Genomic DNA, 24,678 nt, shown 5'->3' with positions numbered 1-24,678 from the left:
CAGAGCTATTATTGGATTGTTTTTTTAAAATAATACCAAATTAGAAGACACATTTGGCAGGGTCCAAAACCTCTCAAATGTCTCAACCTTCTACTGTCTTTAGTTGAGTAGATATCATTACACATGTGTGGAAAAGTGGATGCGACTCTTCAAGTGTTGAGTTGATGGATTTATTTTTTTATTTAATTCTGGAGAAAAATTATGTCCTTTGTGAGCTAGGGAGCTTTAAGTTGTGGTAAGTCTCATTTAAACAAAAGAAATAGGGCAGAAAAATAGGAATCCATGAAATTTTATTTATTTAGCAAATCTATATTGAGTACCTACAATGTGTCATGAATTGGGCTAGGTAATGGGAATTCAGAGATAAAAGATATAGTCTTAGTTTTCAAAAATGGTTACTGCAAAAAAGTTCTGGGGTAGAAGAACGCTCTGGGTCCTAGGAAATGTCTAATCCAAGAGGACAAAGTCTAGAGGCTGAGGAGATCAGGATATGCTGTGAGATCTTGAGGACCTGAATAGATAAATATCGGTAGTTTTCAAAGATATTTAAGAAATGGAATCAATGTCACTTCAAAATTGATTAGATATTGTTGGAAAGAAATAAGGGGTCTAGGAAAGCCCCAAGAGTTTGGCTTGAGCAAGTATGTGACTTTTAGTGCCAGATATCAATATAAAAAAATACTGATGGAGGCCGTAAATGAGTGCAGGGTTGAAAATGTTCGATGTGAGATGCCTGTGGGATGCAGAATAGAGATATCTAGGAAGAGAGATTTACACTTGGATGTATGAGTCCAGACTCTGGAAGAACTTCAGGGCCTTTAGTATAAACCGGTATAAGTGCAGCAACAGGCATTCATCCAGTGTGAACACGCAGCAAGAGAGAGAGGAGGCAGAGAGCAGAATGTAGTATATGACGTGGGCAGAGAAAGAGAATATAAAAGGGAAGTGCAGCCAGAGAAGCAGGAGAAAAGTCAGAAATGCATGGTGATTCAGAAACCAAAAAAGAAAATTTGCAGAAGTCAACAGTGTCAAAATTGCAAAGACAGAGAAAGATGAAGTCTAAAAAGTGACCTTTGGATTTGAATAAAGTAATGAGAGGTCATTTTATTGAGTGGAAATATATTTAAAGAATATGCCTCAAGAAGTCCCCAAGGAGAGCTACAAAGATGAAGTGCTTTGCCACATCGACATTAAGAGGCTGGAGCTTGCAGCCTGGAATTAACTGGGTAGGGGTATTTCTGTCTGTTTCTCAGCTGCCTGGCAAGCTGTGCCTTTAGAAGCCCCACCTAGTTCCTGGTGTCCTCCTACCTGTCTCTCTTGCCCACTGGGAAAGAGGAGAGATGAGGGGGGGCAGGGAATCTGGGCTCAAAGGGCTTCGAATGTTTCTTTTTTTTTTTTTTAATTAATGATTTTTTATTATGTTAGTCACCATACAGTACATCCCCGGTTTCCGATGTAAAGCTCGACGATTCATTAGTTGCGTATAACACCCAGTGCACCATGCAATACGTGCCCTCCTTACTACCCATCACCAGTCTATCCCATTCCCCCACCCCCCTCCCCTCTGAGGCCCTCAGTTTATTTCTCATAGTCCATAGTCTCTCATGTTTCATTCCCCCTTCTGATTACCCCCCCTTTCTTTATCCCTTTCTTCCCCTACTGATCTTCCTAGTTCTTATGTTCCATAGATGAGAGAAATCATATGATAGTTGTCTTTCTCTGCTTGACTTATTTCACTTAGCATTATCTCCTCCGGTGCCGTCCATGTTGCAGAAAATGTTGAGAATTCGTTCTTTCTGATAGCTGAGTAATATTCCATTGTATATATGGACCACAACTTCTTAATCCAGTCATCTGTTGAAGGGCATCTCGGCTCCTTCCACGATTTAGCTATTGTGGACATTGCTGCTATGAACATTGGGGTGCATATGGCCCTTCTCTTCACTACGTCTGTATCTTTGGGGTAAACACCCAGTAGTGCAATGGCTGGATCATAGGGTAGCTCAATTTGTAACTTTTTAAGGGACCTCCACACTGTTTTCCAGAGTGGCTGCACCAACTTGCATTCCCACCAACAATGTAGGAGGGATCCCCTCAAAGGGCTTCGAATGTTTCTGATTAAATAACCTGCAACTTTTGGAGATGTGAGTCAGACCAGATTGATTAATATCTCAGAAGAGATGCTATTCACTCACATTTTATTATCTCTCACAATAACTCAGGGCACGATTTACGGAAGCAAATTTCTAGGTAGAAGTATAGTTATTTTGGAAAATGATGACCTGTAGCATCTAAACTTTAATCAGAGATTAAGTTATTTGGAAGAAGTGGTCAAATAAAAGGACATGTGATGAGGATCTAAGCATTTTTTTTAATAGAAAAGAAAAAAAATTACAAACGGACAAGACTTTTGTTGAAAATTTTGGCATAATTTTAGTGCTTACAGTACACTAATGGGGAATGTATCACAGTGACTAGATGTGCTAGGGTTAAGATTCTAAGCAAAGTTTTCTGGGCAAGCCGATGACACAATATACTTTGAGGTGCTATAGGAGGATACGCAAAGATATGGCAAAAATGAATTAAGTACAACACGTATAGACATAAATGTATGACTGCAGGTGATGGAAATCCAAAAGAATGAGAAACTAATTAGGAAAATATTAGCATACATACCATGTAAAGTTCCCATTCCTATTTCCCTCCTTTTTCCCTTTCTTCAAAACAAAAGAATAAGTTGACTGCAGTAAAAACCATGGTTGAGACTGAAGCAATCAATGCCAGAAAAATCAACTGAGAGTAAGTGTTTCAACTGGTATTTCCATCTATGTTCTCCAGCTCTGCTATGCCTGTTCACTCTAGCACTGAGACTCAACCCTTTCTTTTTCAAATGGCCAGTTATTTGTATGCCAAATAAAGAAAAGGTAAGATTTATCTTCCAAAGACGGCACAGCTGTATTTCCTAGATAGCAGCACAGTTTTATTTAACACATTCTACTAGTTTTGTCAAAAAGTAATATAAGTATGTTATATAATAATATAAAAGTCAATATAAAAATATATTTCATATACATAGAAAAAAGAAACAGGAACAATTAATCTATCACTGTAAGACAACAACCACTTTTAGTATATTTGTGAATTTACATCTATCTATATCTATGTTTTATATATGTATTATGTAGTTCTAAGTATAATAATTAATTGACCCTGAATCTGTTTTTCACTCAGCATTTTCTATGCTGGTACTATTCTTCATCTTGTCTCACAGATATACAGTAGGCACCCCCCATCCTAGGGGGATACATTCCAAGACTATGGATACCTGAAGCATATTGAACCCTATATATACTGTATTTTTCCTATACATACATACATAAAGTTTAATTTATAAATTGGGCACAGGAAGACATTAACAACAACAATAATAAAATACAACCGTTACAACAATATACTGTAATAAAACATGTGAATGTGTCTCTCTCTCTCTCTCAAAACACCTTATTGTAGAGGCATACCTTTAAGATATTTCAGGTTCAGTTCTAGACCACCACAATAAAATGAATATTGCAATAAAGTGAGTCAAATGAACTTTTTGGTTTCTCTCTCTCTCTCTCTCTCAAAACACCTTATTGTAGAGGCATACCTTTAAGATATTTCAGGTTCAGTTCTAGACCACCACAATAAAATGAATATTGCAATAAAGTGAGTCAAATGAACTTTTTGGTTTCCCAGTGCATATAAAAGTTATGTTTACACTATACCTTAGTCTATTAAGTGTGGAATAGCATTATGTCTAAAAAAGTGTGCATACCTTAATGAAAAAATACTTTATTGGTAGAAAATGCTAATCATCATCTGAGCTTTCAGTAAGTTGTAATCACTCATCACAGATCACCATAGCAAACATAACAATAACGACAAAGTTTGAAACATTGAGAGAATTACCAAAATGTGACACTGAGACACAAAGTGAGCAAATGTTGCTGGAAAACCAGCACTGACAGACTTGTTTGACACAGGGTTGTCACAAACCTTCAGTTTGTATAAAAACCTCAGTATCTGTAAAGTGCAATAAAGCGATCACGATAAAATGAGATACGCCTCTACTGTACTCACCGTTCTTGTGGTGATGTGAGCCGATAAAATGCCTATGTGAGGAGATGAAGTGAGGTGAATGATGCAGGCATGTGACGAACTGTCAGAAGGAAGGTCATCTGCTTCTGGTGGCGACTGACTGCAGATACCTGAAACCATGGAAAGCAAAACCATGGATAAGGGAGGGACTACCGTACTATAATTCGCTTAACCTTTCCCTTTTGTTAGAATGCTTAGAATTCATTGTTATCATAAATACCTTTATGATAAACATCTTTGTGAATTTTCTCCATATTAAGAATTATATCCTTTTAGAATGGATTCCCTAAAAGAAATGACCAATATGACCATTTTTTTAAGGGCCATTGGCACACTTTATGATTCCTTAATGATCCCTGACCTAGATGATGCTTATGGACCCCTCCTCCTCTCTCACCATTTAGCCCACACCACTCCTCTCTGCCCTTCAAAGATATTGGTATCTGGGTGAAACAGGCAGAATAGAACTATACTGCTTACTCTGATATGATTTATCCTCTCTATGATTTTTTTTTAGATTTATTTATTTTAGAGAGAGAGCGAGAGAGAGCTGGGGAATGGGCAGAGGGAGAGGGAGAGAATCCTAAGCAGGCTCTATGCTGAGTGCAGAGACTGATGCAGGCTGATGCCATGACCCTGAGATCATGACCTGAGCCAAAATCAAAAGTTGGTCAACCAACTGACTGAGCCACCCAGGCACGCCTATCCTCTCTATGATCCTTATTTCAAAAAATATTGGCTACCTTCTACATACCTTCAATTTTATGGCAATTCATGAGGACTGAAGATATGATAAAATGCTAAAGCATTTTTTATCAACTATTTTGTACATCTATAATTAAGAAATTTCACAAATTGTATTACTAAGTGAGCTGTGTAACCAAGAACCAGTAAGGTTCAAATTTCTGCAGTAGTTCAGAAAATATCCACTTATCACACACATTAGTTCAATATTTCCAGAACTTTAGCCATTTACATGCCACCTTCACAATTTTTACCATAGCTGCATATTACCTATAAGAGTATTTATTTACTCAGTTCCTTAAAATCAGTAGTAAACACCTCACTTTCTTTCCACTTAACATCATCCTGAGCAATAATATCCATGAAATCATAAATTTTATGAGCTAATTATTTGGTTTTTAAAAATATTTTTATTTATTTATTTATTTATTTATTTATTTATTTATTTCTTTAGAGAGAGTGCATACAAGCAGGGGGAGGGGCAGAGGGAGAAGGAGAGAGAGAATCACAAGCAGACTCTGCCCTGAGCGCAGAGCCTGACACCAGGCTTGATCCCATGACCCTGAGATCATGACCTTAGCCAAAATCAAGAGTCAGATGCTCAACGACCGAGCCATCTAGGTGCCCCAAGCTAATTATATTTTTAATTCACATTAAATGAAGGATAAAACTCAAATTTTCAAAGTTTGGACACATGCCACCTAAAATCAGTAGTTTGTACACCATACTTCGAGAAAATTGTACTAATATACAACTGATATTAAAGCTATGGTCATCTCTTTCTGTTCCTTACACATAGAAGAATAATAGCACCAGATAACAGTCTTATTTTTAAATTTGTCTATCTCACAGAACTCTATAAACACAGGAAATTACAACATCCTGCAAAAATCAACATCACTGTCAATGATAACAAGAAACAAAGAGTCCCCCATATAGAGAGGCAACAGATACAATAACAAAAATATGGCATGAGTTTACATCAAACGTTTGAATGCACATTCCTATTAAAATTCTCTAAAACATAGGTGCTTAAAATTTCAGGAAAGCATTTTCAATGAACATTTTATGCTAAAAAGCCATCATCATCTGAAATAGATTAAGGGACAGTAAAAGTAGTATGTGTACTGTGTTTGGGGAAAGGGGTCAGTGAATTCTTTTGGAATGGGAGAAACCATGGAGTTTCAGAAATATTTTCAAATGAATACATTTATTCTCAAAGAAAATTCCAGGTTCTAAACCCAAACTCAGATCACACAGGACTTAAGGGGAGATTGTTAGAGCTTAATATGTCAGGTGTGCTCATCACACAGTATTATTTTATGTGAGATTTTATAACATCCATCATGACTTACATATGGCTTTAAATATATATATATGCGTGTGTGTGTGTATATATATATATACACACACACACGCATATAAGTTTAAAGTAATTATTGGCTCTTTTCTTGAAAGGAATCTATTGAAAGCCTCCTCCCCAGCCAATCTTACAGACAAAATTCACAGGTGTTTATACCTGGCCCTCACTCTTTGTTTTTCTAGGTCATGGTACACTTTCTTCTCAGAAAATAGACCCCAACTACAAAATACGTTCTTCTCTAGACTGACCACAACATATATCCTGGACAAGCCCTGGAGAGAGCTCCTCGAGAAACCTGTCACCTCAAGCTCTACCTGGGTAAGTGTCCTGCCACCCCCGCCCTGCCATGGGCGTAGCTGCAATCCTCTCACATCCTTCAAAACCCATTAAAAAGCCCAACCTAACAGAAACTCAGGCCGACATCTCTCTTGATGTCTGGCCCTTGTCCTCCCTTGGAGAGTGAATAAACTCTCTCCTGCTTGTTGCTTTACTCTTTGTGCAATTCTTTGCCCCTCCCATCACCAGCCACCCTAACATTACTCATGCCAGTGAAGGATACTATAAAATTCTGGTGTCTTGTTGGGGAAGAACTTGGAGAATTCATTCATCTCCGGTTCAAAAGGTATTTGAAGTGGAGTAAATTATTGCCAGAACACTTTTAAATGTTTTGTTTCTCTTGAGGCTGCAGGTTGACAGAATTTGGAAGGAGGAGGCAGAAAGAGATAAGCAAATTATTTTGGTCACTGGATATAAAGATTTGACTTGGCATTTGTTTAGGTCCGGTGTGACTCTGAGGTGGTAAATGAGCCTATACCCAGCCCTACCCAAAATTGTGCTCACCATACATGTAATCTGCTGACACCCCATCTAGATGGGGTGCACAGCTTCTGTGGTATAATTACAAATGCTCTATATAGTTCAATTGTATTTGAGGCCAAGGAGGAAAGAGGAGAAACCAAGGAGCATTGGAGACTATGCTGCAGCATCATGTACGGACTTGAACAGCAACGGTGATTATGTGTAAGGAATTTAAAATGTCCTTAACAAGGAGGTATCAGCCAAAAGCAGATATTGCTTCTCATAAAAGTACTAGCTGTACTAAGTAAAAAGAAAAGGCAGAGGAGACAGAAACAAATATTACAGAGGTGCCATTATGTTGTGACATAAATCCCTCCTTTCTGACCCTGCCTCTGCACTCTCACCCACCTGAAAGTCCCAAACTATTCTAAAGGTCCTAATTTGTGGCTTTCCAAAGTAGTCTAGAGCCCTAATTTCAAATGATAAAATTTGTTAATGAAAGGACTCTTGAATAAAGCATGAAGGAATTTATTTTTTCTAGATGCTTTCTGTCTACATAATGCTTCACCACACCCAGAATTCCTGTCAGTTCTTCCCAAACGAAAAGAGTAATTCTCCACTCTTATCCATTTCCTGGCAAAATCACTAAGGTCATCATAGAAGTGATGGTCTCTGTTATGATTACCTATGCACTCCAGGCAAAAGTCCCGGAGTTAATTTTTCACGTAAGTAATCACACTTCTTTAATGCTTTAATCAAACATCTTGATTCAGTGACAAACCCAGATGTTCAACAGCAAGCTCCCTCACATAAAGACTTTGTTACTAAAACCTTCTAAAAAAAACAAACAAAAAACCCCCAAAAATCAACAACAAAAAACCCCTTCTAAAAAACAGGTTCCTTTTCCCTTTCTCCCAGTAACCTAAGTTTACTGTTCCTTCCCCTTCCCAACCCTTACCCCCTCTCTGTGGCATTTTTTAGAAGTGCAAGTATTCTTAGAGCTTTAAAGTTATTTAAATGTAGACAAGATCAGGAAGTAGAAACAAGGTCACAGTTCAAAACAATACCTTCTTACACATTATGCCACCTTTTGTACCCACATCTACTGTGTTTTGTCATTTAAAGGCTAACGATACTCACCTTTGTCTCGAAGAAGAGGAAAAATACTTTTAAGACCAGCAAAACTAACTCTGAAAAAGGTTAATTTTAGGACAATCTCCCAGAAATACACTGTTTCTCATAAACAGCCTCGGTTTCAGGAAGTAGAAATTTGAAAGAAAACAGTCTGTCACTGTCTCAGAACCTGATTGTGTAACTTAACTCTGGGACTTCCAAATTTTGCACCATAAGACACACCCCTTTAGGGATGGCTTTAATGAGAGGTATTCTGGGAGTTGTATTACTACAGAGAAGTTTGTTCTTTTAAACAAAGTGCAAGGAAACTCCTTAACTGAATGAAGTCAGAATGGAGAGTCAGTCCCCTGAGGGCCAGGGAAAAAGAGCGTCAGCAAGAACAATGAACGTGACATTGTTTTTGATCTATTATCAAAAGAAAAACTCATGTTAGGGTTCTATTTCAAAGTGAGAGTGGTCAACGGTACTAAATGGTGCCAAGAAGTGACAAAGGATGAGGACAGGAAAGTGTCCGCTGGCTTGGCAAGTAGGTCAAAGATAGCTTTAACAAGAACTAATTCAGTGACGTGGTGGCAGAAAGCAGACGGAATATTTTTAAATGCTGAAAAGTAAGATACATAAGAAGAGTAGAAAGAGAATCTTTCCATCTAAGCCTAGATTAAATAAAATATGCACATGGAGCCTATGTTCCGAAGGGGTTATACTTCTGAAGTTACTTCAGGGTTGGAGCAAGATGAGCTCAAGACTAACTTTACCTTTTTATCATATAATATAATTAATCATATAATAAGCGTGAAAACCCCAAACAGCAAGGAATAATATTTCTATGGGGTTAATGGCCAGAATGTTATTCTGGAACTTTTCCCCCAGAATTAGGCACTTCGTTGGCAGCACAATTATGGTAAACATAAAGAGAAAACTAGAGATACAGGATAGATGGAGAACTTATTCCAGGTATGGCATTTCTTTAAGGCAATGAGAAAATAAAATTATTGTGTTATAAATTAAATAATGTATAGCTTCTGACCCCTCATTAGTAGTATAAAGTGTTATTTGTTAAGATGCTAGCGATTCCTCAGATCTTAAAAACTAATGAAGAAGCACTAACAAATGCAATGTAAATACTTAAGTATAATATTAAAGGAGGGGGGAGGCTTTTGGGTTTTGTTTTACTTTTTTCCTAAAAATTACACCAGTGAGGAGTACTGTATGATAAAGTTTAGATTCAACAAGGGAAAGATTAATTTACTTGGTTTGGAGGACATGTGAGAGGTAGAAATAATGCACCCCCCAAAATTGGCCCTTTTTTCCTGCTTACAAAGCCTCTAGATCTCATTATTAGGACCAGGATCTATTGGGGACTCTCATAATCTACTGAGATCCTCTAACAAAAAAACTTTATTAGTGTTCTATTGTTGCATAAAAAATTACCAAAAATTTAGCAGCATAAAGCAGGACCTATTAAATTGTTCTATAGACAAAATGTAAAATATTTGCAAGTGAAGATGTATTTTATTTTTTTAAAGATTTTATTGAGTTTTTGAGAGAGAGAGAGAGAGAGCGAGCGAGAGCACACACACACACACACACACACACACAAGCAGGGGGAGGGAGAGGGACAAGCAGATTCCCTGCTCAGTGTGGAGCCTGACCCGCTGCTCAAACTCACAACCCTGAGACTGAGACCTGTACCAAAATCAAGAATGGGCGCTCAACCAACTGAGTCAACTCAGGCGCCCCACGAAGTTGCATTTTATCATAACTAAAACATGGATGTTATATAATATTTAAGAATTTAGAAGAAAAAATAATAAAGGTTCTATGATATACAAAAACAAGCAAAAAAACCCCAACAACCCAGCACCCATTTATTATTTCCATGTTTCTGTCAGTCAGAAGTCTGAGCACATTATAGTTGAGAATGCTACAATTCTAATCTGAGGCTTGGGGTCTCCTTCAAGTCTCATTCAGATTGCTGGCAGAATTCTAGTTGTAGCACTGAGGTTCCCATTTTCTTGCTAGCTGTTGGCTGGGGACCACTCTTAGCTCCTAGATACCGCCAGTAGTTCCTTGCCACGTGGTCTCCATAGGCAGTTCTTGGCCAACATGAGCATATGTCTCTGCCTTCCCGAAGGGCTCAGTCCCTTTTAAGGATTTGTGTGATTAGGTGCAGCCCAGCTAGATAATTTCCCTTTGGATTATCTCAAAGACAACTGATTAGAAACCTAGTAATAGAAGTGATAGCCCGTCAGAGTCACAGGTTCTGCCCACACTCAAGGGGAGAAGGTTATATCAATTGCGTACAGCAGTGGGTGGTATGTTGGGGGCCATCTTAGAATTCTGCTTTCCACAGAACTTTCCCACAGCTGTCTCTGGGGAGGGGCCGAACAGATGGCCCCAAACAGACTGACTCCTCCTCCTCCACCTTCCGGCGCCCTGCCTTTGTAGGCTCTAATTTTCACCTCACCATCTGACCACTCTCTTGGGAGCCTGAATTCTATGGCAGTCTTCCGTCTTATGAGAAATATTGAGGAATTAGAGCATTGAAACCTGTCTCTTGGGAGACTTCTCTTACTTGGCTCTTCTTTTAAAAGCTGTTTTTTTGGGGTGTGTAACCGTAATGCATGCAAATGAGACAAAAGCCAAACAGTATGAAAAAGTACACAGTGAAAATTATTTCCCCATATGGATCTTCTGTATTCTCTCTCCCAAATTCTTTTTCTCAGAATAATCATTCTGTTTCTTGGATTTCTTTGCAGATAGTTCATTCATTTACAGACAGGTGTTTTTTTTTTTTTTTAAGATTTTATTTATTTATTTATTCGACAGAGATAGAGACAGCCAGCGAGAGAGGGAACACAAGCAGGGGGAGTGGGAGAGGAAGAAGCAGGCTCATAGCAGAGGAGCCTGATGTGGGGCTCGATCCCATAACACTGGGATCACGTCCTGAGCCGAAGGCAGGCGCTTAACGACTGCGTCACCCAGGCGCCCCTACAGACAGGTTTTTTTGTTTTTGTTTTTTTTCTACAAATGGCAGCATTTTTGTTCAGCACTTTGGTTTTTTCTTTAGTAGTGCAACTGGCAGAGCTTTCCACATAAATCTAAGTTGTTCGTTTTAATTTAGTCACTTGACTCAAGCAATAGGGAGGAGGAAGAGAAGTCCACATTAGCTTTCCTTCGTCCCAATCCCAACACTTCAGGCTTCCACTTGTCTCCCATTTAGAGAATATGGAACAAGACTTAAATGAGTTAAATCTCAAGTAATTCTGAGTATTTTCACGGGTTGATAGAAAGCATCAGCCATGAAATGGGGCACTCCTGAGCTGAGTTACCCCAAATCTGAGCATCTGAGCTCGGCAGTGGAGAGTTAGTGAGTGTGTATCCAAGGGGCTTAGAGTGCATTGAACAGAAGGTGGGTTTCATATAACCCAATTACTAGCAAACAACATAAACAAGCAACACTTTTTTTTCCCTATAAGGTATGACTGTATTACCACAAATTAACTTCCTCTGTTTTTGATCCTAAGTGAAATACAATAGGCTTTCAGGTATATCTGCTTAATTACAGGCTACTGAAAGTATCTAAAAACTATTTTTGAGATTCTTTCCATTGAAAAATAGATTGTGGGCATTTTATGTTATTTTCGCATTAAATGATTCATCACTGATATTTCGAGTAGTAAATCCCTCTTTTTTGTATCTACAACATACCTGACTATTGTTTTCTTCTGTTTTGCCTTGATAAACAATTCTAGCCTGACTTTTGGGGTATCCATTTCTCTGAAGGGTTCCTTTTAATCTCTTCCTAAATTGGTAGCCTAGGAATACTTAAAGGGAACAGAAAAATGAAATAATATTCAGCATCATAAATTTTGGTAATTGTTGCATTTTCTTTATTAGTGTTATTAATAACATCTACTACACTCCAATTCTGATATTATTTTATGGTATAGGTTTATGGGTATAGTCAAGTTACATATCTTACCTTCCACATGCTCCAACGTTCCTCAGCTGAAAGAAGACAGTCTGGCTATCTCCACTCCTGAGAAGAGATAATAAATGTTGATGATTAACAAACAAAATTGCAGCCTTACAAGAATCGGCCTCATTTGTAGTTGTACTCTTCCTTCCCCCTGCTTAAGGTTCCTGATTATGCCTGACTAACTCTGAGAGGTCAAAATTTAATCCCTCATAGAATCTCTTTTATCAGATGGGGAAGCAGCAAGTATCAATGCCATTTTATTTATTGTCAATGAAACTGACCTGCAAAAGAGCAACTGTCCTGCAAGTCAGGGTCAGAAGCCAGACAGATGAATGACTTCTATGTGACACCTACCAGAATTGGTGGGTAGATTCCCAACCTCTGGAGTAAGTGGGCCAGTTTGACCTCAGGCACTGCTAGCTCTGTCCTCCCTCCTCTCTTCTACTCCTTATATGGAGTCTCACTCCTACCCCGCTCTCTTCACCTTTAGTTCATTTCAAACCTTCTCCCTGAGGCAGAAAAATACTATATGTAAATAAATATATATTTATTTTATTTTATTATTATTATTTTTGGAAGCTATAAAGGACTCCTGGGAGGTTAACTGTTTCTCAATGCACCATGTACCAGCCCGTATTTGTGGAACCCCAGACCCTGGATGTTGAGTGAGGGATCCCTTCAGGTGGATGGGGTGGGAGAGGAAGCCCCTGGACTGGTCTGGTGTAAGGTGAAGGCATCATGGGCAGCCGCGGGCTGATTTGGAACTCTGGGGCACGTTCAAATCCTTTCTCTGCTCTTGCTCCACGTGGCACTTAGCCACTCTCAGGGCCTCAGTTTACTCACCTGCAACGGGGACCTACTCTCCCGACTGTGATGACTAAATGAATAATACGAGCCGTGCACCTGGTTGGTTTGGGAAGTAAGTTCAACTCTCTGCCTACCCCTACCCTGTCTTAGACCAACACTTGAGGTGCGGCGGCGGAAGGGCGGGGAGAGGTGAACGGCCCTCAACATTGAAGTGATTCTGTTCCCTTTTCAAAATCTAGCTCACTAGCCACATCCTCTTCGGAGGGGCCACCTGTCTGGGGAGGTGAGGTCCCCACCACTGTACTGCGCCTCAGACCCGGCCTGGAAGCTCAGCGAGGCAGTCGGGGGGGCTGGGCTTCCCGTGGATCCGGCGTCCGGGCCGCAGACACCCGGCGGAGGAGGGAGGGTGCGGGCGCGGGTGCGGGCGGGGCCTGAGAACCTCGGCGCTTTCGTCCGGGCTTTATAAAGGCTTTGGGGGTGGCTAGGGGGCGCAGTCGGCCGGGAGTGGGAGGAGAGGTGGCGCGCGCCGGAGGACCAGCGACCCGCAGCAGCCCACTCCCCGGTCCGGTCGCGTCTGCCCCCCTCCGCCCCCCTCCACCCCCCAATTCGGCCCCGCCCCCTTGGCTCGCGCCCGCCCTCTCCCTCCCGCAGGAGCTGCGGCGGGGTCAGCTGGCGCTTTCTAGTGTGGGTGAGGACGCCGGGCGCGGGGCGGTGGGCGGTGACCGTCCCCCGACTCCAGCCTCCGCGGGGTGGCCTCCATTAGTCTCGTGCGGAGCCCGGAAAGCGAAGCCGCTCTGGGAAGATAGTTCACCGACTCCCGGGCCGCAAGGTACCTGGCGGGCTGCGGTCTGGGGGTGAAGCGGGGAGTGTGTCTTGTCTGTTCATCGCCCCGCGAGGGAAGCCTTGTCGAGGAGTCCTTGGCGGTGCTCTGTAGAAAGTCACACCCACTGCTCGGCGGGCTCGGCGCACAGGCGCGCTCGAACAATTCGATACGGCGTGGCCCCAGCGTTAGAAAACAGGCATATTTATAAACGCGAGGGGGAGTAATGAAAGGAAATGCCGGAGATGGGGTGTGTTTTCTTTATAATTTTCCTTGCTTTGCAATAGGTTCCCCCCCGCCCCGCCTCTAATCAGAGAACAAAAAAGAATTCCATTTGTCAAGTGTAGCTCCCAGAGCAATTGTGCGTGAATCCCCTCGGCGTCCCCCAGGAGACTTTTCTGCGGCTCCTCGGGCTCCCTGGAGCTCCGGGTTCTCTGCTGAGGGTTCTTCTGGACCTGCCCTCCTTGCCTCAGTGGTTCGTTAGGAAAACATAGTAATCTCCTGTTTACTGGGACTTTCCCCAGCTTTCAGATTGAAAGGAGGAATTTCCCAAATCCTCCGGAAGCCAGAACCCACGCTGTACCTCGTAGCGGATCTGCACAGCCTCCCAGAAGCTGGACTGTGCAGATCCGATTGGGTGCCGGTTAATCGGGGAGAGTGGACGAAGACACTATCTCTGAAAAAAGTGAGTTCTCTTAGGGTTTTCCTCCTGCTCTTTTTGGCTTTCACGACTCCTTTTGCGAAACTAATTATTTGAGAATTGATTCTGCTGCACAGTAGTAGAGTTCACAGAAGTTTTCGAAGCCACACTGGGGATGATGACCGGCGAGGGAACTTAGGAGGATAACCCTGTCTTTTGCTGTGCTTCGGGTTTCCCTTCCCTCCTGTTAGCTCAGTGTTGGGTGTGGGTCAGGGAGAGAGCCTTTGAAAAAAGGCTACTTGCAACAAGGCAAAGACATTAACTTTCTCTCGAGATTATCCATAGGGTGGGAGCTGAGGAGGGATGAAAGTAAACCTTTAGAATACCTTCCCTAACACATGACCCAGAACAAAGTCTATTATTTCAGTAGATCTTACCTTAAAAAACAAACTTAAAGCACGAGAATCCTCTTGGCATGCATGACTACCCAGGGGCACCAAACTTTCTGTTAAACTGCTTGGACACCTGGCTCCTCCTTTGAGCAAAAATATCTGTCTTTTTGTTCATGACAGTTGAGGTCCAAACAGCCTTTTTGCAAGTTCAGGGTAGTATGTCTCTTTACCGGCTTTGCCCAGCTTTGGGGGGGGGGGGGTAGCTGGTGTGTGTGTGTGTGTGTGTGTGTGTGTGTGTGTGTGTGTGTGTCTATGAGAGAGAGAGAGAGAGAGAGAGAGAAGGAGAGAAAGAGGCAGGGGTGCGGAGTGTGGGAGTGTGAGCAGACTTAGCATGCTTTTGCACATAACACCTCTATACAGATCTATCCTTATTTCCTTTGAGAGGCGTCGGAAGGCAACCTCAGAGTCTAACCCTTCTCTTGCCAGCTCGAGACTCCCAGGTAAGTGTGTACTTCCTTCCTGGTGTCTAGCAAAGGAGAGGTTTACTCTTCTTCCGACGCTCAAGAATGGAGCACTCACCTTTTGTATTATGCTTTCTGTGATAAAGTTCTTGATAGCAGGGTTCATTTACTCATTTTCATTTCTATATATTTATTTATTGTAGTTAATATGTGAATATAGCTGTTACTGTGTATCAGACATCACCACAGTGTTTTACAGCTTTTTCTTTAAGTAAGCTCTATACCCATCATGGAGCTAGAACTCATGACACTGAGATCAGGAGTTGCCTGCTCTACTGACTGAGCCAGCCAGGCAAACCCTGTTTTACAATTTTTTGACGTCAGATATCACAGTTTATCCCTTTAATACTTTGCTAATCTCCACCTCCATTTAATTCCATAAAAATCAGATGGTTTGTAATTTTGTAAAGAAAATATTTGTTAAATGCTTGATTAGATATTAAGTACACATGGTATACAATTTCAAAGGTATAGAATGTGCAGTGAGGTCTCCTTTCCACATTAGATATTAAGTACACATGGTATACAATTTCAAAGGTATAGAATGTGCAGTGAGGTCTCCTTTCCACCCTGACCCCAGGTTCCCTCTCCAGAGGTAACCACCATTACTGCTATATAAGCTCATTGTTCTTCTATCTTTGATAACATGTCAAACGTTTCAAAAAGCTGCTTTTAAGCATTCGCACACTAGTGATTTTTTTTTTTTAAGATCTACCGGGGCACCTGGTTGGCTCCGTTAAGCGTCTGCCTTGGGCTCAGGTCGTGATCCCAAGTCCCCTCATCTGGGCTCCCTGCTCAGTGGGAAGTTTCCTTCTCCTTCTCCCTCTGCCTGCTGCTCCCCGTGCTCATGCTCCCTCTCTCTCACTTTTTCTCTCTCTCTCTCAAATAAATAAATAAAATCTTCAAAAGAATACCTACCAATTTTAGTTTATTTTAGGGCTTTTGTTAGTTTCAGTCTTTCCTGTCTTTCTACTGACCACTCAGAAATGGCAGAGATTCAGGCCACTTTGTAGAGGGAACTTGCAGCTGTGGAAATTAACAGATTATTTTCTCAGTTCCTTGAGATGAGAGACCATGATTTATTCAACTTTGGAGCACCCCAAACAACCTGCCACAATTACTAGTGAGTCCTGGGTCCATGCTAATACCCATACATGCAGACTTAGGGGTAACTAATACAGTAACCTGCTGCTTCAGAGCCTCTTTCTCTTGTGAGGCAGCAGTAACAGTGTATTTCCTTCCCCAACACTAGATTCTAGGTTGGTGTCTTGCTGGTTTTAGTACACTTCCATGGCCCTCCTCTCTACAGATTAACTGCTATAGTTTGCGGGGTAACTGGTAACAGGAAGCAGTTATTTGTTGTGGGGAAGAGAAGGGGTATTTCTGTTTTGTTTGAATCCTGCCTTTGATACTGGCTTTGTGACCTGGGCTACTTAGATAAACCCTCCAAGACTTAGCTCCCTCATCTGTGAAGGGTGATTCATAGGGTTATTCTGAAGATGAGACAATATGTGTAAATGGCTAACACTGTACCTGGAATGTGAGGGGCATACAGTAAGTAGTAACCCTGTTAACTGTCAGGGTTTGCAGTCATTTCGTACCTTTGTTGGATACGTGGATACGTGGATGTGTGTCAGCCCAGGCTATGCTAGGGCTCGGGAACAAATGACTTGAAAAAAAGGTGTGATTTCTTGCCATATTACATGTCCTTTTTGGCTCTGTCTTTGGCCCTCCCTTCTGGGATGGAGGCTGAGCTGGTTTTGGGGACTGCCAATGTGGCAGAGGCCAAGAGGATTGGTGGAACTACACAGTGGCTTTCAAAGCGTCTGCTTGGAAACAAGCTTCTATGTCACTTCCGTTCATGTTTCATTGACATGGTTGTCAATGAAGTGGGAAGTATCATCTTCTAAAGGAGCAAGGCCTGGTAAGGAGGGGCAGTTTGACAGTACAGTCCACCTCAGTGTGAGAAAGTCACAATTCTGAGAGTCACAATTGCAATCCCAAAAGTTTGTCAAACCCTGAGAGTTGATTCACACCAAGACACTTGTAGCCACTGATTCGATAAACCAGAATGCCAGTTTTTTTCCCTTGCTGTGAATAATGTATCTACCCTGAGAACTAGGCGTAAGAGCTTGTATGGGGCAAACGTTTCTTGGTGGTAGATTTCTCGAAAGAATGAATTCTAAACTAATTAATTATAGGAAGAACACAAAACAAAATTTGGGTGTTACCAAAAGACTATCCAGAATACACCATGGTTTTTAATCCAGTTCTCCTTTTGGAACTCTTATTGTCCAAAGTCCAAGAATGAACTAGAGTGATGGCAGTGTATCCTAGACAAGGCTGAGATCACTGACAGATACTTGCCCCTCCTTTTTAGGTTCTTTACTTGTTAACAGCTAATTATTTTCTTGTCAACCACTAATCGTATCATCTGATGATTTGTTATAATTATTCTCTTTAATGCTGTCAACTTCTTGAATAACGAGACTTTATTATCATAATTAAATCACAATTCTACCCATTGTGTGTTAATTCTCACTGCCTTGGTTTCATAATAATTTTTTACCATCCTTGGCCATGATTTTAACGGTTCCTCTCACTTTGCTGCTTGTAGCTGGGCATGTCCTGTCTGCTTGGGTAATGTGATATGATGTAATAATGTCCAAAAATAATATATGACAAGTAAATTTAAAATTAAAGATATATTTCCAAATCAATAAAAAAGAAATTTGCTTAGCTACATCATTTATTGAAAAATTGAATAAATTGAAAGTTTGATTTTTAGCACTCATTCATATGTGGAATTTAAGAAGCAAAACAGATGAACATAGGGGAAGGAAGGAAAGATAAAATAAGATGAAAATAGAGAGGGAGGCAAACCATAAGAGACGCTGAACTCTAGGAAACAAACTGAGGGTTTGCTGGAGGGGAGGTGGGTGGGGGGAAGGGACAATTGGGTGATAGGCATTAAGGAGGGCACTTGATGTAAATGAACACTGGGTGTTATATGCAAATGATGAATCACTAAATTCTGTCCCTGAAAGTAGTAATATAGTATATGTTAACTAAATTGAATTTAAATAAAGAATTTAATGAAAAAAAATAGCACCATAACTGCAAAACAGGAGGAAAGATTGTATTTTAAAAATAAATAGCAGCAAGCATAGAAAGAAAAGGAAAGCATTCTGTTTTTTTTTTAACCAGCATAATAATTCTGATACCAACATCTAATATAGATGGCAAATGAAACCACAAATCAACTTCATTTAAGATTCTTGATTTCCAAACCCTAAACAGTTTTTAAGGAATGCAGGGCATCACTGTATTGGTGTAATTTATCACCATGCTAGATTAAAGGGATTCTGTGTAGCCGTTCAAATATAAGGTATATGTATATGTGTGGATATGGAAACAAATGACCCATTTGTATTAATTTAAGAATGCAAGGTCTAGAACTAAATACAGTATGTTCCTGTTTGTGTAAGAAAAAATTTTCTCTATGTGTAGAAACATAGGTGTTTGTGTCTATGAGCACACACATAGTTATGCTTGTTGTATACAAGAAAATTTCTGTAAGGATAAAAGCAACTTTTACAGTGGTTGACTCTAGAAGGATTAGGGTGGAGGGAAGATACTCTTTAAAAATCCTTTTTTACTGTATCAATTTTTAAATTGTGTTTATTTAATTCTTTTAAAATAAATTAGTTTTAAAATGGCAGTTCTGTGTCAGAATAATATCCCCAAGATTTTGGTAATTATTTCTCCTATCCTGTTATAATACTTTACTACACTGGTTATTAAAGGTGCATATAGGCAAGTGTAGGTGGAGGGCACCACAGGGCCGCCAAGAACTCTAGAGGGATGCTGTTAACTCTAAATGGCAGTTAGAATGTGGTTAATGACAGTTTGTTCAGTCATTAGGAACGATTGATAAAAATAAATAATTCCAGCAGGAGTACAGACTATGATATTTAGAACTGACTTATGTAATGTCTAATTTTACAAGTATAAAACTTTTAAAGCACTTACTGTTTTTTTTAGTATAGTTGATGTACAAGGTTACATTAGTTTCAGCTGTACAGCATAGCTATTCAACTTCTCTATACTTATGCTCACCACAAGTGTAGCTACCATCTGTCACAATACAATACTATTACAGTATCATTGACCGTATTTCCTATGCTGTGCCTGTTATTCCTGTGATTTACTCATTTATAACTGGAAGCCTGTATCTCCCACTCCCCTTCACTCATTTTGCCCAGCACTCTGCACCCCCCCAACCATCAATTTGTTCTCTATTTGCAGGTTATATTCTGCTTTTTATTTATCTATCCATTTGTTTTTAGATTCCACATATAAGTATAATCATATGGTATTTGTCTTTCTCAGTCTGACTTAATTTCATTTAGCATAATACTTTCTAGGTTCATCCTAGTTGTCGGAAATGGCACAGTCTCATCCCTTTTTATGGCCACAAAATATTCCTCTGTGTGTGTGTGTATGTGTGTGTATGTATGTATGTATGTGTGTATGTATGTATGTGTGTGTATGTATGTATGTGTGTATGTGTGTGTGTGTATGTATGTGTGTATGTGTGTGTGTGTGTACTACATCTTCTTTATTCGTCTATCGATGGACACTTAGCTTGCTTCCCTATCTTAGCTAAGCATTTATTTTATTTAACCTTTTACCTACTAGGAATCTAAGTGAGGATATAAAGAATAAATGTTGCAATTGTTTGTTTATAATTTTTAAATTTCTTTAATCAGGTTTTACAATTTATAATACATCTAATTATAATTTAGTTAATAAACTGTAGGTTTTCTTTATGTGTATATCCTCTGAGGGCATTCAAACCACCCTGATTTTAAAAATTATAGCTGTCATATTTTCTGTGGGCCAAGTCACTCTATTTAAATGAGAAAGGAACTGAAGTTTTTTTATGCGCCTGCCAAATCACTTATTATCAACAAGCATTCCTTGTTATTGTCTAGATTGTATGTATGGTCTTATTGTCAAACTAGAAGTGAAAAATAGAGATAGAAAAAGTAATACACCAGGGGCGCCTGGGTGGCTCAGTCATTAAGCATCTGTCTTCAGGTCAGGTCATGATCCTGAGGTCCTGGGATCCAGCCCCGCATTGGGCTCCCTGCTCAGCGGGAAGCCCGCTTCTCCCTCTCCCACTCCCTCTGTTTGTGTTCCCTCTCTCCCTCTGTCAAATAAAAAAATAAAATCTTTAAAAAAAAAGAAAAAGAAAAAGTAATATACTAGATCTCATGGGACTTGCTGTAAAATTTCACGTATGTGCTAGTTAATTGAGTATTCTATATATTGTCTTCTTAAAGTCTAAATAAATCACCTATCAGAAGATTTTCATCAAAATATTAGAATTAAAGATTTCAATGCCTGAAAAATGGGAATGAACTAACATGCTGGTTTAATTGTTGCAGGCAGGTCAGATTCTGAGACACATCATGACCAGTTTCGAAGATGCTGATACTGAAGAGACAGTGACTTGTCTCCAGATAACTGTTTACCATCCTGGCCAGCTGCAAAGTGGGATATTCCAATCAATAAGGTTTTATAACCGAGAAAAACTTCCCTCCAGCGAAGTGGTGAAATTTGGCCGAAATTCCAACATCTGTCATTATACCTTTCAGGACAAACAGGTTTCCCGAGTTCAGTTTTCTCTGCAGCTGTTTAAAAAGTTTGATAGTTCAGTTCTCTCTTTTGAAATTAAAAATATGAGTAAGAAGACCAGTCTGCTTGTGGACAACAAGGAGCTGTGCTACCTAAATAAAATAGACCTGCCTTACAAGTGCATGGTCAGATTTGGTGAGTATCAGTTCCTGATAGAGAAGGAAGATGGAGAGTCATTAGAATTTTTTGAGACTCAGTTTATTTTGTCTCCAAGATCACTCTTGCAAGAAAACAACTGGCCACTACAGAAGCCCATACCTGAGTATGGTAGTTACTCAACCTGTTGCACCCAAAACGCTTCTCCTACAGAAATGGATGAAAATGAATTGTGAACACAGAAGGCTAAGAGGAGGATCATGAAGGATGAAGAAATCTGTAGACATTTTATGGATACTTCACAGTTTATTAGTATATTACTGTCATCAGTTGTTAAATTTGGAATCTCTTATTATCATTTTGGAGTCTTTAAATTGTGTTAGTCATCAATTTAGTCATCTGTTGCATTCCTAGATGTATTTAGGAATTATTAAGTATATTCCTAAGAATTATGAGGTGTATTTAAGTGTATGTCTGTGAGGTTTAATTTACAAGAAGTATCCGTGGTGATGAAGGAATAGTGTTCTCAGTAAGGTTATATTATTTTCTTTTTATGCTTGCTTTTAGTCCTATGTTTTGCCTTGTAAGGAACCATCTCTTGGTTTGGTCATATTATTTCACAAGCAGCCATTTGTTTTCAAGGTCAAGGCTATGGGCGTGTTGTTGCTGGTGGTGTAGCCTGTTGGTACTTGCAGTACTGGATTGCTAGCGTAATGTATTTTGGAGTAGTGTCAATGCATCATTGTGGTTTTAATATAGAAAGCCCTATTTGAGCAATAATACCTTTTCTATGATTTCTTTTCTGTAGAATAATTGTGTCTATTTCCAAAAATACAGTTCTCCTTGTATATAGTTAGCATATAAAACCAGTATTTTGGACATTTTAATGAACCAGTGCTATGTTTAGAATTCTTTTTCAGTTTTCTTACCAAATATTAATTTGACTTTTATGTACCACGCATTTTTAAATTCCATGAATTCGAAATTTTAACAGCATCCATGCATATAATAAAGTCAGTTTAATTCTGTAACCATGTGCTTTGAAACTCTTTCTGAAGAAAGGAAGGAACAGTTCTTAGATTGCTTACTCTAAGGGAGGAGTGCCAGGGGCCTCAGGTAGAGGCCGTGGCTGGGGATTAATATGCCTCTAGCTCTGCCCCTCAATGCATATTGGCTCCAGTTCTCCTTGTTCCTCACTCCATGTGGTGGCACATGGCCTCCAGTAGTTCCTGTGATACCACATTCTTTGGTTTCCTGCTTCCCTCCTGAATCTGCTTCTTTGGACACTTTCTCTACCCCTGACCTCCAAATATCAACACCTAGTTGGGCTTCTCTGCCCCTATGCTTCCCCAGGGTGATCTTACCTACTGTAATGACTTAAAATGCCACTTACCTACTAATGACTTCCAAACTTGTACCTCGACCTCTTTTCTGAACTACAGACATATATCCCATTACCTTCTTGATGTCTTCATTTAAATTTCATAAACACCTCAAATTTAACTTCTAAAACAGAACTCTTAATTTCCTTCACCTTTCTAAATCTGTTCCTCCCACTGCATTTATCAAGTTAGAAACTAAAAAGTTATTGTCAAGTGTGGTTGTAGCTGCTAGGTTGGCTGTCACATTTCCATAGATTTAACCAGCAAGGAGACAATGAGCTCAAATAGACTTAGTTTATTACTTAGACAGATATCAAAAGCAAGATCAGCATGGAGTCACTGTTCCACATCCCTGGTCCCTAGGGATGTCCCTTGGACATTGGACCAGGAAGGCCAAATGACACAAAAATGGAGGGCGGCTCTGTTGTTGAAGAGCCAACTCTAAGCCACAGCCAAGCAGTTTTATTAGCTACATATGTAGTGAATGGGAGTGAGGTGGAAATCCCTGCTTCACCAGAACTAGGGAGTTAGATGAGAAATTGCCTCATTGCAGCCTTCTGCAAGATAGGGGAGCAGATGATAAATGGCTTTGTCACATCTCCTTGAAGACCGCCTATCTTGCCATGTTCCGGGGAGGATCACAGGGCTTTGTCAAGATTTCGGTTGGAGTGTGGTCGAGTGTTGCTATATAGATGTGCAGGGAGCAAGGTCACCAGGGCACCATGCTAGATGCATTGTCCTGCAGTTATCTTGGATTCCAGCTCTTCTTTTGCCCCCATATCTAACCCATCAGAAAATCTTGTTAATTCTACCTCTGAAGTTTATCAGCTCTGCATTCCTATCATCATCAACCCAAGTCACACCATGTCCCATTATAAGTATCACACATACACGCTTGTCCTCTTATAACCCATTCTCTACACTGCAGCCAGAGGAATTTTTTAAAAATGCAAATCTGATCACTGTCCACTCTGGCTTACAGAAAGTCAGTGCCTTTATACATCAAATAAAATTAACCCTTAACCATGGTCTACAAAACCTTACATCTGGCCCTTAAATACCCCTCCAATATCATCTCATATTGCTCTACCTCAGAATGCTTCAGTCCCCATGGTCTTTTCATTCTCAGAACATACCAAACATTCTCCTACACCTCAGGAGCTTAATAAACATGCTTCACCAGGCTTTTTACTTAACTGGTTCCTGCTCAACAGTTAGGTCTCAGCTCAAATGTCATCTCAGAGAGGACTCTCTTGACCTACCAAAGTAGTCATTTGGTCCCCAGCTATCCTGCATCCTGTCATCTTGTATATTTTCTAATTGTGATCTGTAGTTTTCTTATTTACATGTTTACTTGTTACTGCTTGTCTCTCTCAACAGAATGTAGGCAAAAGAGCTTGGGCATTGTATGTCTTTTTACTACTATGTCCCCAACACACTATCAGACACAGTAGATTCTCTAGTATCTGCCGAATAAGAAAATGTTATTCCCAGTGTTTTTTATAAATCCATGAAACAAGAAAAGTAGTATCTTCTCTTAGCAGTTAAAACACAAACATTTTCCAATTTAGTTCCATCCTGCTTTCCTAATTAACTCCTTTTTTTTTGTCTTCATAGCAGATTTAATAAAGTAATTATACCTCAGGAGTCAGAATTATTACATGTTTATAGAGAGAAACTAGTAATGCTCAAATAATTTATTATTTTTAAATGTAAAAATGTGTTTATTCACAATCCTTGAGAAGTTACCATTCCTTCAAAAAATTTTTTATGAACAAAATGCCAAGAAAAATTACAATAGTAGCTTATGCCAAACCAAAAATATACATCTGATGTATACAAACTTTAAAAAGCATAACACAGGCAATGTGAATATAGATTACCTTTAAAATATTTCCAGTGACAAAGCTACAACTTAAATTATGTTAAGAGAGTCATAAACAATAGCATTACCTAATATATTTACATATTTAAAGTGTCATATTTATTTCTATGAGATAAAAAAAGATGAAACTATAGATGTCATTGCCTAGCAGTTCAAATATTGAAAGGGCCACATGATTTTTTTTTTAAGTACAGCAAGAACTTTAAGTTACTATTTATATCTGGACCTTCCTATATTTTTTAGAACATGCACTGTCATTGCTGCAAGAAAAAAA

The 24,678-nt window shown here is 39.7% G+C and overlaps 2 protein-coding genes across 7 annotated transcripts in view; one reads left to right on the top strand and one right to left on the bottom strand.

Moving 5' to 3' along the window:
• Positions 1 to 13,973, bottom strand: part of ALPK1 (alpha kinase 1) — a 121,538-nt gene extending 107,565 nt beyond the window's left edge. For 4 of the 5 annotated variants that reach the window (XM_045799137.2, XM_045799140.2, XM_045799142.2 and 1 more), the window contains exons 1-2: positions 8,183 to 8,340; positions 4,120 to 4,247 (exon numbers count right to left, since the gene is read on the bottom strand). The gene's annotated coding sequence lies outside the window, so the exon portion shown is untranslated. Of the gene's footprint in view, positions 1 to 4,119; positions 4,248 to 8,182; positions 8,341 to 12,161; positions 12,219 to 13,798 lie in introns of those variants that run through there. The other variant, XM_045799139.2, reaches the window with a different exon arrangement.
• Positions 13,486 to 24,612, top strand: TIFA (TRAF interacting protein with forkhead associated domain). Of its 2 annotated transcripts, XM_045799144.2 has the most exons (3): positions 13,486 to 13,794; positions 14,310 to 14,470; positions 20,792 to 24,612. In XM_045799144.2, exon 3 carries the CDS (start codon positions 20,816 to 20,818, stop codon positions 21,371 to 21,373), a length of 558 nt encoding a protein of 185 aa, XP_045655100.1. In that variant the 5' UTR covers positions 13,486 to 13,794; positions 14,310 to 14,470; positions 20,792 to 20,815; the 3' UTR covers positions 21,374 to 24,612. The 2 variants fall into 2 exon arrangements, with proteins under 2 accessions (XP_045655100.1, XP_045655101.1); XM_045799145.2 differs by lacking the exon at positions 14,310 to 14,470 and having other exon boundaries at positions 13,659 to 13,794.
• Positions 24,613 to 24,678: the final 66 nt, after the last annotated feature.

Source organism: Ursus americanus, chromosome 13 (genome assembly GCF_024610735.1).
Source record: "Ursus americanus isolate L20-20 chromosome 13, mUrsAme1.1.p, whole genome shotgun sequence".
Classification (NCBI taxonomy): domain Eukaryota; kingdom Metazoa; phylum Chordata; class Mammalia; order Carnivora; family Ursidae; genus Ursus; species Ursus americanus.
Note: the sequence above shows the minus strand (reverse complement) of the source record. Positions and strands in the feature narration are given on the sequence as shown.

Bases quoted from the DNA above. Each gene is read 5' to 3' on its own strand.
- TIFA (XM_045799144.2), top strand. From the start codon at position 20,816: ATGACCAGTTTCGAAGATGCTGATACTGAAGAGACAGTGACTTGTCTC.